At 47.1% G+C, this 18,057-nt stretch overlaps 1 protein-coding gene across 12 annotated transcripts in view; it reads left to right on the top strand.

The window, feature by feature from the left end:
• Git2 (GIT ArfGAP 2) overlaps positions 1 to 12,738 on the top strand; it is a 50,965-nt gene extending 38,227 nt beyond the window's left edge. For all 12 annotated transcript variants that reach the window (XM_077796142.1, XM_026409185.2, XM_077796141.1 and 9 more), the window contains 4 exons: positions 3,573 to 3,655; positions 4,180 to 4,368; positions 8,492 to 8,555; positions 9,464 to 12,738. In XM_077796142.1, the coding sequence (XP_077652268.1) occupies positions 3,573 to 3,655; positions 4,180 to 4,368; positions 8,492 to 8,555; positions 9,464 to 9,676 (549 nt within the window). In that variant the 3' untranslated portion in view covers positions 9,677 to 12,738. The remainder of the gene's footprint in view (positions 1 to 3,572; positions 3,656 to 4,179; positions 4,369 to 8,491; positions 8,556 to 9,463) is intronic.
• The last annotated feature ends 5,319 nt before the right edge of the window (positions 12,739 to 18,057 follow it).

Raw genomic sequence — 18,057 nt, 5'->3', positions numbered from 1 at the left:
CGCTGGCCCTCTTGTCCCCGTCCCCTGCTAACTACCCTCTGTCCTGCATGAGGCAGTGCTGGCTTCCCTCCTGGTTTCCCACAGTGCAGCGGGCACGCGCACTCACGCACACGTACATGCACGCATATCGTGGAGAGGCAGCCTCCCTCTTGTCTAACTTCACATTGCTCACTTTCACATCATGTTTAACAGTTCAAAAATCACTCTACATCATTTATTCTGAGCATACTGTCTTTTTAAATAATCATAGAATTAGCTGGCTGCTGGTTAAATATTGTAATAGGGCACATCTGTCCAATTTATTCGGAGCTGTTGTTAACAGATTAAAACTGTTCCATTTGGACTGGCATGAAAACTTTAAACTGCTGGCATATTTTATGTCAGCACTATACTTTACAAACCAAGGTTTACAGACCCTGCATCCTAAACCAGAATTGTAACACTTGGCATCCAGAGAGGGTACAGGTAGCTGTTAGCAGATAGCTGTTCACCTATGCTGGTTGGTCGGACCCAGGCCGCTGGTGTGTAGTTTACATTCCCAAGAGCGGAACATGATCCAGGTAAGAGCCTTTTAGTACAGCCAGGCAGCAGGTATTCAGCATCTCTTTTTACCCATTCTTTTGGTAAGTCAGTTATAAGCAGCATAGTCCCTGTTCCCAAAGGCTCTGTTAGTTTAAAAAAAAAATATCTTTTTCATGTACTAAGAGAACATGACTGCAGCAAGTACTCACCTGGAGAAGCCCTGAACAGAGCCCAAGTTTGAAGACCTGCATTCAGATTCTGGCTCAGTCTTTTTTTTCAGTAAAGGATACTGTAGAAAAGGTGAAATGATCGATCGAAGGTATCAGTGAGCCTGGGAATTTGTGAAATTTACACTGAGCCTTTGTCCATTCCCTTATACCCAGGAACGATGGAGAAGTTTCTGTCCACTGTCAGTGGCATGTAACTAGCTAAGGCCCTTTTGAAATTCCTTATTGTACTTTTGAAGTTATGTATTAAAAATAATTCTTGAGGGGCTCGGGTTGTGGCTCAGTGAGTGATAGAGCACTTGCCTGGCATGTGTGAGGCCCTGGTTTCGATCCTCAGCACTGCATTTAAATAAACAAATAAAATAAAAGATCCGTTTACAACTTAAAAAAAAAAAAGAATTCTTGATTCATCATACTCAAAGTCTTCTGAGCAGTCCTGAAATTGATTTGTAATGTTGTTATTCCTGTAAAAAATTAAAAGACAGCAAAATAGTAATGAAATATCTCATCTGAAATTTTGTAAGAGTCAAGTAAACCTCTTTCATCCACTGTGAAATTTTGTGGGTTTAGAAAATGTTTGTGTTGGTTTTTTTGTTTGTTTGTTTGTTTTATATGGGTTGCTTCAGAAATCATTGCAAACACTGCTTGGTGAGAGACAGTTTTATACAAAATTAACAGTGAGGTCATTTATACTGACCACCTAGTTGTTCATGACAGCTTCATTGTAGGTTTAGATATTCATGACATGTCTTTATTCAGAGAGAACTGTAAATCTCTTAAATAAACTGAACCAGCACCAGCTATAAGATAACTTTTCTATTAACAGCTTTGAGAGAGCAACACTTAACCAATGGCTCTTGGCTCTGCATGTTCACAATAATTCTCATAAAATTAAATGGCTACATTGAAACCTGTTTGCTTTTGTTGACAACGATGAAGGACATAATGCGTAAGTAACTGATTTCCCCGTGTGTGGTGGTTTCTATACTTGAGGAACATTTCCTGAGGACATTTAGTGGGTATGTGAGTCATTACTCCTCTAAAATGTTTAAATGAAACTTGGTACTGTTGATCATTGTGGATAAAGTATTTGATCTGTAACTATCAAATTTACATCAAGGAAGTCAAAAAGATCCATTATAAAAAGTGTGATTTTTCTGGGTTTAATTTTATTTTACTCTTTCCACTAGAGAAGCTCTGGATGAACAACAACTCCTCCTCCTCCTCCTCCTCCTCCTCCTCCTCCTCCTTATCCTCATCCTCCTCATCTTCCTCCTCCTCATCCTCCTCATCTTCCTCCTCCTCATCCTTATCCTCCTCATCCTCCTCATCTTCCTCCTTATCCTCCTCCTCATCTTCCTCCTTCTCCTCCTCATCCTTATCCTCCTCATCCTCCTCATCTTCCTCCTTATCCTCCTCCTCATCTTCCTCCTTCTCCTCATCTTCCTCATCCTCCTCATCCTCATTTTCCTCTTCCTCATCCTCATCCTCCTCCTCCTCTTCTACTGGAGTTTGAACCCAGGGCCTCATACATGCTAGGCAAAAACTCTACCATTGAGCTACATCTGCAGCCTTTTTTTTTATTTTATTTTGAGACAAGCTCTTACTAAGTTGCCAGGCTGGCCTTGAACTTGTGATCCTACTGTCTGGGCCTCCTGAATAGCTGAGATTATGAGCGTGCACTACTGTGCCTGGCTTAACTTACTCTCCAGTAGCTATGCTTTGGATGAAGGTACAAGTCTGCATGTGTTCAAGCATACAGTCACATTTTATTGCAGCATCAATAAAATTTCTCAGTCATATGTTTTGATTAACTTGAATGAAACTCAGGGTATATAGCTGGAAGTAGCTCGTACTTGCATTTTGTAAGGTAATCAGTTTAAGATTTGAATAGCTTACATCAATTTCTGTTAGATAAAGAAATCCTCAAACGTTATGAAGAAAAGCATTCCAAGGGAAATTAGCTTTCACTAAACATCCTGGAACTAACACAGACCCCTTCTAAGGTGTGTGGTCCAGTCCCCTTCACATTTTGTCACCCTGGAGTGCACTGTATTTAGTGGTGCTACCATTTTTTCTTAGAACATTTCCAAGACTCCTCCTTTAAATCTACATTCCGTTTTTTCATCTCTACAACTACACCAAATCTCTATATTTTAAGGGGCAGATACTTTTGGAAACAAAATTGGTTTAAAACCAAATGTCAAACTGGGTTATCCATTTTGGTTCACAAACAACATGTGGGTATAAACTAATAATGCCAGTTTTCTCAGGTGGCTCATAAAAACCATCTTTGAAGGCAACTCTTGGAGAGCAGCAACAGCTATCTGAGTGCAGGCATGGAAGGTTGGAAATTCCTGTAGCAGGATATGGGGGCCTGGGCTCTTGGTCCTGTTTCTCAAGAGCCTCCGTGTCCTTGGGTAGGTCAGCTGTCTTTTTTGGCCCTTCATTTTCTCTTCTGGTGTGAAACCATCAGATCTTCTGCCCATAACTTCCAGCACTGAAAGTCTGCAATCGTATAAATGCTGGCATGTTTGCTTATTGACTGCATCCATTATATTATGAATTTCATATTCCTTTGAGAACTAAATGAGACAGTCTTGCATATCTGTGTCAGCTTAGTTTGTGGAACTGTTTGTGGAGAAAGAAAACATTTCTGAATCCACTGTTCATTTTTACTAAATTTCAGTAAAGAGTTGGCTCCTGTCCCAAATGAGGTGTAGGTGTGAAGGCCACATAGACTCACAGGTAATTGATTCCCTAGGTAGACTCCAAAGTGTCCTGTGTTCTGCACTAATGGGGGTCTCCTATTCTTTCCTGTAGGCTTCCAGGCTGGAGAAGCAGAACAGCACACCTGAGAGTGACTATGACAACACTCCCAATGACACGGAGCCAGATGACACAGGGTACATCTGAGGGAAGAGTGTGCTGGGGGTGGGCTCTCAAGGACCAGCGACTGGCAGGCCTTGGCCATCTGCATCCCTTATGCCTATTTTCAAAGCTGTAGGTCTTAAGATACTCAGGCACAGACTCGCAGTTTACAGGTTTCAATTCACATTATTGCCACAGGGGCTTTTACCAGCTGGTATCTGCTCTGTGCTTAAAATCAATGGTTTACTTCAGTGTTAAGTTGACAGTACCTAAGGAGTTGGCTCTGCAGGGATTCTAATGCCACACACCCCAGGTATTCCCTCCCTCTCCCTCTGCACCCATCTGCCTGGGTCCTGGCTTCCGGTCTGAGGGCAGAAGGAAGTAGCGTCTAGGTGAGCTGACAGGATGAAGTGGAGCCTCCCCTGTTTCTGCAAACAGATGAAGGAAACCACAAAATCTGCCTGCCTGTGTGTTCAGCCGGTGCACAAGAGGCGGCTCCTGGAAACTGAAGCAGCCAATATGTGCCTGTCCTGTTTAGCCACATCCTCACTGTTCACAGGTCAAGCCGAAAGGGAAGGCAAAGGAGTATGGTGTGGCCAGGCGAGTGCTCAATGCCAGATCCACCAGAGTCCCACATGGCCCCAAGCCCCACGCTCCCCAGCACCGAGGATGTTATCCGCAAGACTGAACAGATCACCAAAAACATACAGGAGCTCCTGAGAGCGGCCCAGGAAAATAAACATGACAGGTGAGCGGGCTAGAGTCCTGCACTGGAAGGACGTGTGTTCATGCTCTGAAAGGGACAAGAGGGACACAGGGAGCCCTGAAAGGGAATTGCTTCTACCTTGTGACTTTAAGGTAGTTGAAAACTCAACAAAAAAGTGTAGGTTTGGTTTGGGGGTTTTGTCTTTTGTTTGCTTATTTTTCAACACATTATCAAACTCTCTGAAAATAAATGCCTCCAGAAATAAAGCTGCAGTCAGTGTACCGGGGCAGCAGTCCTGATTATTGATGCAGAGGGGAAGAAGCTGCCTCCAGACCTTCCATTGATTCTTCTGGCCTCTGCTGCTCCAAAGTCACCCTCCACTAGGGGCAAGGTTACCCAGGCCAGCAGTGTCCCGAGAGGGACCTGATTTCTTACCTCTTACCTGGCTCTCCTGTGTGTGCGTATGTACACTTGTAAGATTACTTCTACTGAGTAGCTGAGCCTTTTGTTCTCTGAGAATTCTGGTGGTTGTGAACTGTTTTGCGTAATGTTCTGGTTTCCCTCCGCAGGCGGGATTAGACAGACACACTCATAAAACATTGTTTAGCAGCTTCCCACCAGGTTTGAGAAAATAGCAGAAATTCTTCAATCCCAAGAACAGTCTCATGCATTAGGTCAGCAGAGCTGAGGATGCAGAGAAGTCCTCCTGACCCCTGCGAGGAATAGCACCGCTCCTTCCTCTTCTTCACCACAGCCTACCTGTGACCCTCCCCTGTGCCCCTGACACTGCTGGGCCACCTCCCCTTTCTCTACCTTTTTTCTTTTTTATGCAGCTCACACTTCTCCCAGTAGCACTGTTTCCCACTGGAGAAGAAAAGAACAGTGTGTTTATTGAAAGATAAGAGCTTTCCTTCCTGGGTGGGCTGCTGCAAGCTCCTTGAGAAAAAGAGGAACCTGTCTTTCCTCAGCTTCCTTTTACAGAAGCCACGGAGCTGTGTGGCTTCCTGCTTTCCCAGGTGCTTGCCCTTCACGTGTTACAAGCACACAGTCCCTTTGCCTGGGGCTACAGTCTTGGCAGTGAGTAACCCTGTCTTGTAGAGTGAAGTGACCTGCAGCCTCCCACGGCACAGTCTTGACAGTGTTTCAAGTAATCATGACACAAACCGACTCCTTCCCCAGTCCCCCAACCCCATTTATCAGTGTTCTCCACTTTTAGTTTCCTCCAGTGCAGAAGTGCTGTGCTGGTATTTCTAACTAAAAATGTGCTTACATCGTATTGCTTTCTTTAGTAGTTGTCAAAAATATAAATATCTGCCCTGAGGCCGTTTCTGGCTTCAGAAATTTCAATATGGTGCTTGGTTCTTTTTGTTAAGATGTACAAATCCATTCAACACATTTCAGGATCTGATCTCTTTATTTTAAGACCATGAGAGAATGATGCAGAGATTTTAATCATTAACTTATGCTTTGGGTTTAAACTGGAATTGGTCTAAAGAATTCATACTTTATAAACCGTTTCGTGTTCTGTTAAAGTCTCTGGCTACTCCTATATCCAAGACGCTTCCGTTTGCAGCCTGGCGCTGTACTAATGAAACCTAAGCCTTTTTTGGTGGTTTCTCCTTTTGCCAGTCTGTTGCTCACCTCATCTCAGGTAGACCTTGCAGCCACTTTGAGGCTCTCTCCTGGTTCTCTGGGCCCAGCAAGCTCCCCTCAGCCCCTGACCTCCTGCTGCCTAGTGCTGTCTCCTGGGCCTGCAAGTCCCACTTCCCCTTTAGTTCTTCTCTCTTTGACACGCACATGTTCGTGCACCCGGGGATTCAAACAGATCATGTACAGAAGCTTTTATCTATTTTTTTTTTGAAAGATACCAATCTGATACTGTGAACATAAACTCCCTCAGACACAGGAGGATGACCTCCTCACTCAAATGTGCCTGCCTGTTGTGCGTGTGGCTTGTCAAGGATGTCCCAGGGGTGAATTGTGTCTCAAAATGAAACCCTAACCAGCAAAGCATAAAACTCTAGGTGTGGTTCTCAGCTGCAGGGATATTATTGGGAACATTCTTGAGTGACAGAAATGATTGCTGTGGATGTGGCTCTTCCCATAGGACCAGGGAGGCTGTTGTCCCTTCACATTTGCAAGTTAACTCCTTATTCATTGGCATTTTTGTTTATTGGTATATCATATATGGTTCTAATTGTTCTAAAAAATAGAAGACCAGGCATGGTGGTGCACGCCTGTAATCCCAGCAATGCAGGAGACTGAGGCAGGAGGATTGCAAGTTAAGCCAGCTTCAGCAACTTAGTGAGGGCTTGAGAAACTTAGTGAAACCCTGTCTCAAAATTAAAAATAAAGAAGGACTGGAGATGTGGCTCAGTGGTAAGGAACCCCAGGGTTCAATCCCCAGTACCAGGAAAAAAGAAAAATTAAAGTCAGGATTTTCAATTTGAAGGCATGTTTAGATATATAAACCATTTTCTTGACGTAATTAAAACAATCTTTCTTTTCTGGGGGGGTAGGGATACCTGGTATTGAACCCAGGGTCATTTAACCACTGAGCCACATACCCAGCCCTTTTTTATATTTTATTTAGAGACAGGATCTTGCTGAGTTGCCAAGTGCCTCACTAAGTTGCTGAGGCTGGCTTTGAACTCATGATCCTCCTGCCTCAGCCTCCCGAGCCGCTGGGATTACAGGCATGCACCACCATGCCTGGTGTAGGCAGTCTTAATTAAAATAGTTTTGATAGTAAATGTCTTACAAAGGAGAAACAGAGATTGCTTATATCATCTTTATTCAAAAGCCAGCTCCCTGGGTTCTTCTGACAGCCAGCCACACCCATCTGTGGCAGTGTCTCTTAACATACTAAGCATTTCTCCAAAAGTGCTTCTCTCATACCCAGCATCACTCCTGCGCTGTGGATCAGTCCTCAAAGACACAAGCCCAGGCTCAGTGGCAGTGTCGTATCTAACAACCGTCACTCAACCTCATCAATTTTGTTTTGCTTCTTTTTTCTTCCATGCTGGGATTAAACCTAGGACCTTGTTCGTGCTCAGCACATGCTTGCCTGCTGAGCCACCACGGCTGTATTTGTCCTTGTGCATACTGCAGTGGTACACTCCTTAGAATGCAAACTTAACATTTTTTTTAAGATACGAAACTGGCCTCATCTGTTGCTTGCCAGAGTACTAAAAAAAAAAAAAGAATCCTAGGTAAAAACAGTCTTAACTCTTTCCTTTCTCATCACAAGAAGTCAGATTACTGTTCACGGCTGGAAAGAGTCTTGCCATAAGGTTGATGTGAATCTGTGGCCAGCGGGTTTGAGCTCAGTCCTCCTCTGACCTCTGTGGGATCTGGACCTGTCTTCCTCTCTGGGGTGCAGCTTTCTCATTCGGAAAGTGTGTGTGATAAAATTCCAGTCTCTAAGGCGACAGGGAATGTCAAGTGAGTCTCTAGCCCTGGAAGGCCAGGCAGCCAGACAGCATGGAAGAAAGGGTGAGGGTGGCAGATGGGGTGTGTGCTGTTTTCTTAGAGCTCATCAAAATACGAGAAAGTGCTGACAGTGTAATAGCATTTTATCAGAGACAAGCACATGGTGACTTCATGACAAAGTAGATGAGTGTCTGAATGGTATATGAGGCAGACCTCAGTGTTTTCTCTTTATCCAAAGTGAAAGATACGCGTCCCTAACAATTCAGATGGATTTGAGTGAAAGGGATTTAGAAGGGCCCACTGATGAAATGGCCTTGGATACTGAAGTAGGAGCTCCGATTATAACTTTAAGGAATTTGTCTCAGTCCTTTATTTTTTACCTTTGTAGATTTTGGCATGGAAATCCTTGTTTCTCTTTCTAGAAATAAGGGAAAGGAAACATTCAAGAAGTAAAGGATGAACTTGAGGTATAAATGGCTTTTATCCTGTTTTCTGGCTTCTCCTGGCCAGTAGTATATGTTGCCACATTTCACAATTAGAGACTATTTTTACAGATTGACTGAACTTTCACCAGAGGACCGAGACCCCACTTTATAACCTTGTGCCTTCTGTTGGTGTAGGATGCTCGGCGGCGTTGTCAAAGAAATGTACATGGAACCTCTCTGGTCCCTGAGAATTGTCTGCCTCCAGATCATTTTGAAAGTCTTTGAATAACCTCTTCACTATTTTGCAGTTATATTCCCTGCTCAGAGAGGATACATGTAGCTGTTACAGAAATGGCAGCATTATTCCCCAAAGTAAGTCACTTTCTACTCACTTGCTTCAGATGTTTTTTTGGTTTTGGTTTTGGTTTTGGTTTTTTTTGGTACTAGGGATTGAACTCAGGGGCACTCAACCACTGAGCCACATCCCCAGCCCCTATTATTGTTTATTTAGAGACAGGGTCTCACTGAGTTGCTTAGGGCCTGGCTAAGTTGCTGAGGTTGGATTTGAACTCGCAATCCTCCTGCCTCAGCCTCCTGAGCCGCTGGGATGACAAGTGTGCACCCCAGTGCCCAGCTAGATCCTTTTAATTGCACTGCAAGAAATTTCTTTATGATCTTCATGTCATATTAACCATTTTGTAACCTGTAGAATTTTTAAAATATGCAGTCACATTGTGTTTTGGACTATTTTCATTCTACATAAATATTGATTTTAATAAGACAAGGATATAGAAGTCAAGGCAGACTATTAACAGAATAAAATTTTATCTGGAATCTGTCACTGCAGGAGTTAATATTTTTAAAACAATCTCAGAACAGCCCACACTACTAAAATCACCCTGCGTGCACTTAACGCCTGGAGTCAAGGCAGTTCTGCATCTTCTGCTCCAGGGGCTGCGGGGCTTATAGCGTTTAAAGTACCCTGTTGAAGGACTGGGGCTGGGGCTCAGCAGTAGAGCGCTCGCCTAGCACGGGCGGGACCTGGGTTCGATCCTCAGCACCACATAAAAATAAATTAATTAATTAAAGATATTGTGTCCAACTACAATTAAAAATAAATTGAAAAAAAAAAAATAAAGAACCCTGTTAAGAAGTGAACAACCAATCAATGGGCCTCTGGCCAGATGGAACAGCCAGAGGGCTTTCCAGGCCTGTTTGTCCCTTGCTGGTGGGTGCCTAGCATGCAGTCCCTGGTGACCGGCTGTGGTTTTTCTGTTTAGAAACCCAAATCTGACATGGTGAGAACCTCCCTTCGCCTGCTGACATCCAGCGCCTACCGGCTCCAGTCAGAGTGCAAGAAGGCCCTCCCGGGGGACTCGGGCTCACCCACGGACGTCCAGCTGGTCACGCAGCAGGTCATCCAGTGTGCCTACGACATTGCCAAGGCCGCCAAGCAGCTGGTCACCATCACCACCAAAGAGAACAACAACTGAACAGTGGAGTGCTGCCCTTTCTTTTTTCTAGACTTTTAAAAGTCCAATTCAAATTTAGACATGGAACTCCAGATTTTTACAAAAACATTTAACGATGATTTAAAACTTTTTAAAAGAAAACTCAGTGTTATTTTTGCATGTTTTCTAACAAATTTTCAACTATTAATTTAACCCACTTGCCTTATTTCATGCCTGTTTGCCCGTTTAGTTTCTGATGTCCCGTTGTGTTGTTGGTGACTGTGAGACCATGATCATACACATCCAAAAGTACTTTCATTGTTCAAAATTCGTTAAAATCCCTTTAAGCTCCCTACCTGTACGTAAGATAAGTGAGATTTTTTTTTAGTAAAACATTTTCTTGAGAGAGTTGGATCAAAAAAAAAAAAAAAAAGTGAACACCACCTGTTTCCCTATCAAGCATCGTGCAATAAGTGGATTTTCCAACCAACTGCAAAACAAGTTCAAGTTTGGGGTATCTTAAGTTTGGGGTATCTCCAAGCATGTATGTAGAGAAAGGACTTTGCCATGTTCTAAATTAGTGTTAACAACCTCGTGTAGGAGGGAACAAGGAATTGCCTGTGTCTGTTTTATCGTGTCTGAATGTTCTGTTATTTAATTTTTTGTCTTTATTTTCTATCTGTTTATATTTTACCATTATTCTGAAGTCTTCTTACAGTCAGATAAAGCATTCACCTTCCACACCGTGTCCCATGTGGCCATGTTCAGGAAGGAGCACTACCCATTGTCACCCATCATCAAGTACTCTGCCTTACCCCAAACCACGCGGCTCATTCAGAACGTGCGGCAAAGACAAGCATCAGTTTAACAAGCCATAACTAACTTTGTTCCACCTACTCAGATGTCACTGCCACAAACTGACACTGTATGTCCCTTTCATCCACACCTTGGTTCTCCTTTCCCGCCGACAGCTTCCTCACATGAGCAGCTTCACGCGTCCCATCCTCTGTCAGGACCTCCTCTAAGGTAAGGTGAACGTCATCCAAGTCAGCGTCTCCCCCTTCACCTCACTGGCACTTAGACGCCAGCTCTCAAGAATTCCTGGCAGGGCCCAGTGGCGGAGCACATGCAGGTTTTATCCCCAGCACCACCAAAAAAAAGAAAAAAGGAAAGGACTTTCTTCGAGTGCTCCTAGGAAAGGAGCTGCTGAAGTCTAGAACATGCTGCGGCTCAAGAGCCCGCTCTGGGCAGCAGTTCCTGTGGGGGGCGGCTCGTCAGTGACCGACCTGAAGTACCCGTGAATGCAGTGGGCCAGAGCACAGCAGAGGCCTGAAGAGGGACAGCGGGACCCATGGCCACCCAGGCAGGGACAGCTGCTCCCCCACCACACTCATCACCAGTAGAAAAGTGGGCCTGGTGTGGCCAGAGCTTTTTTTGTGCCACAAGAGGCACCAGAAATCTGGATTTTTTTGGTGCCAACTCTCCAATTAGAAATGTTGACAGCCAATCCAGACACATCCACAGGCGGCTACTCCCAGGTGAGCTGCGGGCTTACGGCCTCTACCCGGAGCTATAAACTTGAAACGGGAGCTCCTGGCTTTTCCTGGCCTCTGAGCCTGACCCAGAAGGTGGTGGTCCCACCCTCTGATGTTGCCCTCTTTTTACCCATACGTTCTGTGCCATGGTGATCATACCTGAGGAAGTCAAGTGATTAAAGTACAAGTCACCTCGCATGCTGACCGGGGCTGTTTTCACAGAACCAACTCCCATACTTTTACCCCTTGACCTATGCTGTCCTGGAAGCAGTGTCACTATGGTGCTTTGGGGTTTGCTACATCATGGCCTGTGGACACCTTTGGTTCGCTGCAGTGTGAACAGCACAGGAAAAGGGTTCACGTCTCTGAAGTCTTCTTGCTTACTGTCTGCACATCCCTAAGTGCCACAGGAGTGCTGGATGCTCAGCAGATGCCTTCTAAAAGGGGCCCCCTGTCTGAGCCCCAGTGCTGGCTGACCCCCTCTGTGTGCTTCATGGACTTGCAAATACCTGCTGCTCCCAGGCTCCCATCATCCTTGGGAAAGACCCAGTGGCCTGCTGAGCTGGTACCCATGGCTCCCAGGGAGAACAGGTCTCCGTAGAGTCGTCTGCAGGAAGTGAAGTGGTGACTTCCCTTGAACACTCGGGATCTGCAGCAGTTGTCTTTATACCCTAGAGAGTGGAGGATTGTGGGACCAACAAAGTATTTCCAGCTGTGAGAATACCACCTGGAGAGCTGGCTCAGTGACCCCCAGTGCCAGACCCTGGACAGAGGCTCCCAAGTGCAGTGACAGGCAGTAGCAGGAGAGCCCCAAGTTACCCTCCTCATGAGGTTCCCTTGTGTGAGACCTCTGTTCCTCTGTTCCTAGCGCCAGAGTTCTCTGTTCCTGTTGGCAAACCGCACCTTGTCTGCGCACTTGTCCTGGCCATTTTTTGCACATGGATTCCACAGCCTTTCACGAGTCATGTCTGCAACCTGAAGTGTTTCTTCGCCCTTATTCTCAACTCTCCCTCCCCGCCTGTGCACCCCGCTTCCCTGAAGCCAACAGGACAGAGTTGCACTTTATGAACAAGCACTTGTGCTAAGCAGGAGGAAGCAGCTCCACCCCCAAGCCCCGCTCCTTGCACTGAAATCATCTTCCAGCTGGGAATGCAGATAGTTCTTATTTGCCAAAGAACAATGGATTGGGCCCAAAGATCAAATACAGCATTTCATGAAATTGGAACTAGAAGTGCACAACTTGGGAGCTGCTACCCAGTTCCCCAGGCGACTTCAGTCGCAGAACTCAGAGTGAAACTAGCATGGTTTTACCCTCGACAGCACCCGTGAGCTTCCCAATAGTAGGATTTTGTTTTCCTCCTTGTCCTGGTTGAAGCTGACCTTTGTTCTTACAAAAGAAAATGCTGCATAGGAAAAAAATGAGATGCCTTTTATTCAAATGTGTTTTCTCTGTGTCCCTCATGACTGTGCTTACTTCTCATTTTTACTGTACATCCTATTCCTGTAATTATTGTACCCTTCACGTGTTGTAAAATCGTTTTGGGATTTGTGCCTGCTAGTTATGCAATAAACAGGCTTATCTATAAATGTCTTGTGGTCACGCTGTGCTTTCTGCCAGTTAGAAATAGAATTTCCAAATATTCGTAGAAGCATGGAGAGAGTTGTTCTCACATAACACCGTCTTTAAAGACCAGATTTTTCTTCCTCTGTTCTTATTAGCAAATAGCTTTCTTAAAAAAAAACTCTAGCCAAGCACAGTGGCACACACCTATACCCCAGCAACTCATGAGGGTGAGGCAGGAGAATCACAAGTTCCAGGCCATCCTGGGTGACTTAGCAAGACCCTGATTCAAAATTAAAAGGGCTGTGGTACTGCATTTGCTTAATATCTAGAGACCCTGGATCCAATCCCCAGTACGACAAAAGAAAAGGATATCCTGCATCAATTTTCTTGGTTTCTCCCTTGCTCTATTGTTTTGGGGTGGGGGTGGGTTGTTTGTTTTATTGAGATAGGGTCTTGCTACGGTGCCCAGGTTGGCCTCTAATTCCTGGGCTCAAATCATCCTCCCGCCTCAGCCTCCAGAGGAGCCAGGTCTAAGGCATTAAGGTCCTGGTTCCAGGCTGTCTCTCCCTCTGGGGATAGCCTGCATTGTGCTCTCAATATGGATCTGTTTTCCTAATAAACCTCTCTGTACTGGGGGAGGGAGATCCTAGTTCCAGGAATCTTTCATGATGTATTTTCTCCTTAAAATTTCTAACTTTTAGGTCCACCAAAGCCAGCCCAGCATGGATGCCCTGTCCTTTTCCCAACAGGTGATCAGGTAGAGGGATTAGTTCATCTCTTGAGGCCCCCAGTCAGTTTTCACTTTCAGAGGAAGGCCCCGCGCGTAGGTTCACACGGGTCTGCTATACCTTACATCAGGCAGAGACTTACACCTGGGTTCCGCAGGGCCAGCCAGTTGTCCTCTGGACAGGTGACTTGAGACACTCTTTCCGGACAAGAGAAAGGGGTGGGGTAAGGGCGACCATCTTGGGGACGTTTTCCAAGGAGGCAGTCTGGAGAAGTGGAGCATGGTCGCTGTGGAGGTCCCGGAACCACCGGGCTGGAGGCTCCCACCCAGGAGGCCCTTGGAGCAGGGCTTCCTGAGGAGGTCACTAGCCCCACCTCCCAGCCGGAGCCGCAGGGGCCTGGGAACAGGTGTTTCTGGCCTCTGGGGCCAAGAGGCTTCGGTGGGCCTCTTCCCGGCCCCACCACACCGCCCGCCTCTGCCTTGAACATGGTTTCCTAACGCGCTTCAGTCTGAGCTGCGCTCACTGCAGGTCGCCACTCAGGATGTCACCTCCACCTGCTTCCTCGCCATGCCTTGGGAGGAGGAGAGCTGGCCTGCACCCCACGGATGAGGGAATTGCCCACAGCCCAGGGGAGGCGGCGGTGTCTGCCTGTCCCTATTTTCTCGTTTTTTTGCCAAGTCACTACCTTAACCAAGGAATGGCAGAGAATGTGGCCTCCTGGGGTGGGGATGCCGGGTGGGCTGGTTTCCTGCAGCAGCCTCAGGGCCCTTCCCCTCTAGTCCAGAGGAGGCAGGTGGGCAGCTAAGGCCACATCTCAACAAGGGGCCCTGTCAGCCTGAGTCCAAATCCCTGCGACCCTCCAGCGGGAGGCTGCATCCCTCAATTGCTGGCACCTGGACCTCTCCAGTATGGAGTGGCCAACTAGCAGGACAGACCAAGGCCTCTGTCCACCTGCTCAAGACACAGAAGTATCCTGCATCCACGAGGCTGTGCCCAGGCCACCCCACAGGCCACCTCACCACCCCACCAGAGACATTTGGTGACCAGAGGAGGGACCTGCTTGCTACCCAGCAGTCAAGGTGCATAAGACTGTCCAGGAGCCAGTCTTAGTGAACTACACTCTTGAGGGTCCACACTGCTGCCAACTGACTTTGGCTCCTCTTGGCCAGAAGCCAGAGCCACCCAGATACAGGCCGTCCATCCACTTCACATGTACAGGTCACACCACAAACTAGGTCTGGAAGGAAGAGCCACTGGAGGTCAGAGGCCGCATGGACTCTCAGCTCACCCTCCATCCACCCACAACGTCTGTCACTGCCCCAGGCCCCTGCTGGGCACATCACAGCCCAGATGCCCCCTCTCTGCCCAGGTCACAAACCATTTAGCCCCATTTCTCTCCCCAGTGCAGCTACTCTCCAAGGACCCTGGTGCCTCTTCCTCCTCCAAAATCCCTCTCTTCACCCCTTCCAACACCTTGCCCTCTGGGCCCCACAGCCCCACCGTGACCTGCGTGCCACTGTCTCTCCCTTTTGGAAGCCCAGATAATCACCACTCACCTGGCCTTGGCCTCCTCCCTGGGCGTGGTCCTGTAAGCCCTCTCTCTGGCCCCAATACCTCACAGACAGGGAAGTTTTAAATCTGACTTGGTCTTGCAGATGCACCCATCAGACTAACAGTGGCCTCTTCCTCCCCTTAACTGCCTGGCTGTCCCCCTCTTAAGCCAGCCTTTCCCTGGGACCTATTTGGTAGTTTGCAGATGGGGAAGCTGAGACTCAGCCAGACAGCCAGGTAGCGACAGAGCCGGGCAGAGCTCTGAGCCTGTGCTCTGAACGCCAGGGCTCTACGTGCACAGTGGACGTCCCAGATGAGGATGGCAGACCTCCAGGAACTAGGAGGGGCGAGGGACCTTGGCTGAGGCTCAGCAGGAAGGAGGGCCAGACCAGAGCCTGTGGTCCCCACCTCCTTCGCACTGCTTCTGGGGGGAATGTGGAGCTGAGCTAAGATGCAGCCTCTGCCCAGCCCGCCCCGGCTCAGGTTCCACTTGCTTTAGGAAAAGGCTTAACTGCTTGGGCAGTTGGGTCTGTTTTTTCTATTTTTTCACAAATATTTTTCATCTTTTCTATTTGTTTTAAACCAAGATATTCAGGAACCATTGCTCAACCAGGCCCTGATCTTTCTGTGGTGGTTGCCCAGTTCAAGGGCAGGAATGATACGAGGACCTCACAGATTTCCACAGCTCAGTGACTGAGGGGGCAGCCCTGTGCCTGCTGCGGGGAGAGGAGGGCTCCCTCCAGGACAGACGCCTCCCTTCAGTAGAGGGAGCCTCTGACCCAGAACTGGAGAAAGAGGCGTGAGTCTGACCTGCTTCTGATTGAGACAGTGAAAGTCCTGCCCAAGTCCAGCAGCAGGGCCATGATTCAGTCCACCACTGGCAGGTCACTTCCTGCGGGGAGGCATCGTCTTGGCGGGAATAGTGAGGGCTTCTGAGCTCTGTGTTCCCCGCACTTCATCTTCCCACACCCTCGAGTCTCTGCTGTCAATTCAGATGAGGGACTGCGCCCAGAGAGCGGTCACTAGGCTGCTACACCTGGGCCTCCAGATGGAACCCACAGATGGTCCTTTGCCCCACCTTCTCTGTGGCTCACATGTTCATACACCCCTTACTGAAAGTCTTGACGTGTCTGCAGAATGACAGAGTGGCCACTCGTGTGCCGACTACCAGGTAAGGAAACAGAAGATGGCCATGGGCCCTCCTTCCCCTAGACCTCGTGTGTCCCCAATTTAAAAGCGTACTTTCCCGTTTTTGAAACATGCCCGTTCCCTCAGGACGCCTTCTCTTTGCTCTCAATGTCCTAAGATTCAGTCGGGACACTGTGTGGTTCATGCTCAATGCTGCTTGGTATCCACTGAATGAACACACGAGCACTTCTGACTCTTGAGTAAAACTGTTTGACATCTGTATCTCAGTACACGTGGAAATACACCTCTATAGGGTATACACCTAGGAGGGGGCCTCGGGGTCAGGGTGTGCATCTCCAAAGCTCACAGTCTTTACAGGTTTTCAAAATCTTGGTCCAGCAGCATGAAGAACCCCAATGCGCCACACCCTCCCCAGCACTGGTGTAACGGCCACCTTCATTGGGCTGACACGGTGGGCTTGCTAGTGGGATCTACCCCACTGCAGTGTTTTGTTTCGCTGGGGACTAAAGCCGGGCCCTTGTGCAAGTCAGAAGAGCGCTGTACCCTGGGGCCCTTGCTGCAGTTTTAATTTACATTCTCTGGTTGATGATACGGTTACCTGCTTTTCCATGTTTTTAGCCTTTTTGATTTCCTCTTTGGTGAAGTACCTGTTGGGGTGTACACTCAGTCTTCAATTGGGTTCTTTTAAGAAAAAGATTATTCGTAGTTTTTTAAATGTCCTGAACATTAACATATCCCCTGGTAGATTTCTGTGTTACAAACATCCTTATTCTGAGGTCAATTTTCTTCCTCTGAGGTATCTTGAAGATAAGCCTTCTTAATATAGTCCTATTTGCCAATCTTTCTCAAGAAACCTTCCCTACACTTTTTTCACTTTCAAATAATAGGATCCTGTTCCCTCAAATTCCCATGATGGCCACACCTGACTATAACACAAAATCAGAATCAGGACATTGACACTGGTACAACTACAGGCCTCAGCACCTGTGTGTGTGTGTGTGTGTGTGTGTGTGTGTGTGTGTGTGTATGTGTCCACCCACAACCCAGGAAGGACCTTACCCATACTAGGCAAGTGCTCTACCACTGAGCTACCTCCTTGGCCCCACTTTATTTTTAAAATATCATTTTCCTTGAGTTCAAAAGCTATAGATGTTCTCTAGAAAATATAGAAAAGCATCCCAGATGAAAATTACCATTTATACTGTTAGAAATAAACACTTGGTAGGCTGGGGTTGTGGCTCTGTGTTAGAGCACTTGCCTAGCATGTGAGGCACTGGGTTCAATTCTCAGCATATAAATAAAGGTTGATCCACAACACACACACACGTGAAGGGGAAATAACCACATGGTAGCACTATTTCCTTAAAAATGGAATTATGAAAATAACTACTTTTGAACACCTTTTAACCTAGCTGAGCAAGAATGTCTCCAGAACTTGGGTTTGGAAGCTCTCCATCCTAATTCAAGGTGTGCATAACATCCCAAACCCAGAAGCCTCCTGTCTTAGACATCCAGGTCAGCAGGGTCTGCAACCCGAACCAACGCAGTGAGCAAGGTCTTTGCCCCAGTGTTTTCCCTGTTCCTCGGGCCTGGTCCCAGGCAGCCTTCTAGAGAGCCAGACACTACAGGCCGTGTAGGCCAGGGTAGGCCCAGTACTGGCCCTAGGCATCATGGGAGGGTGCTCAAGACGGCGAATGACTTTCATTTCAGATACTTTTGTAAAAAATCTCTGGTTGCAGAATGAAGAAGAGATGGGGTAAACAGAAGTCAGTAGAAGCCACAAAAGGTGGTGACAAGAGGGGTGAAGATGGACTCAGACTCCAGGTCAGTAGCAGAACTCGGCTGTAGGTCCATGGCTTGTACAGCTGGCAGGACAGTGTCACCAGTCACTTCTCT

The sequence above is a fragment of the Urocitellus parryii genome, chromosome 3, assembly GCF_045843805.1.
Source record: "Urocitellus parryii isolate mUroPar1 chromosome 3, mUroPar1.hap1, whole genome shotgun sequence".
Taxonomy (NCBI): domain Eukaryota; kingdom Metazoa; phylum Chordata; class Mammalia; order Rodentia; family Sciuridae; genus Urocitellus; species Urocitellus parryii.
Note: the sequence above shows the minus strand (reverse complement) of the source record. Positions and strands in the feature narration are given on the sequence as shown.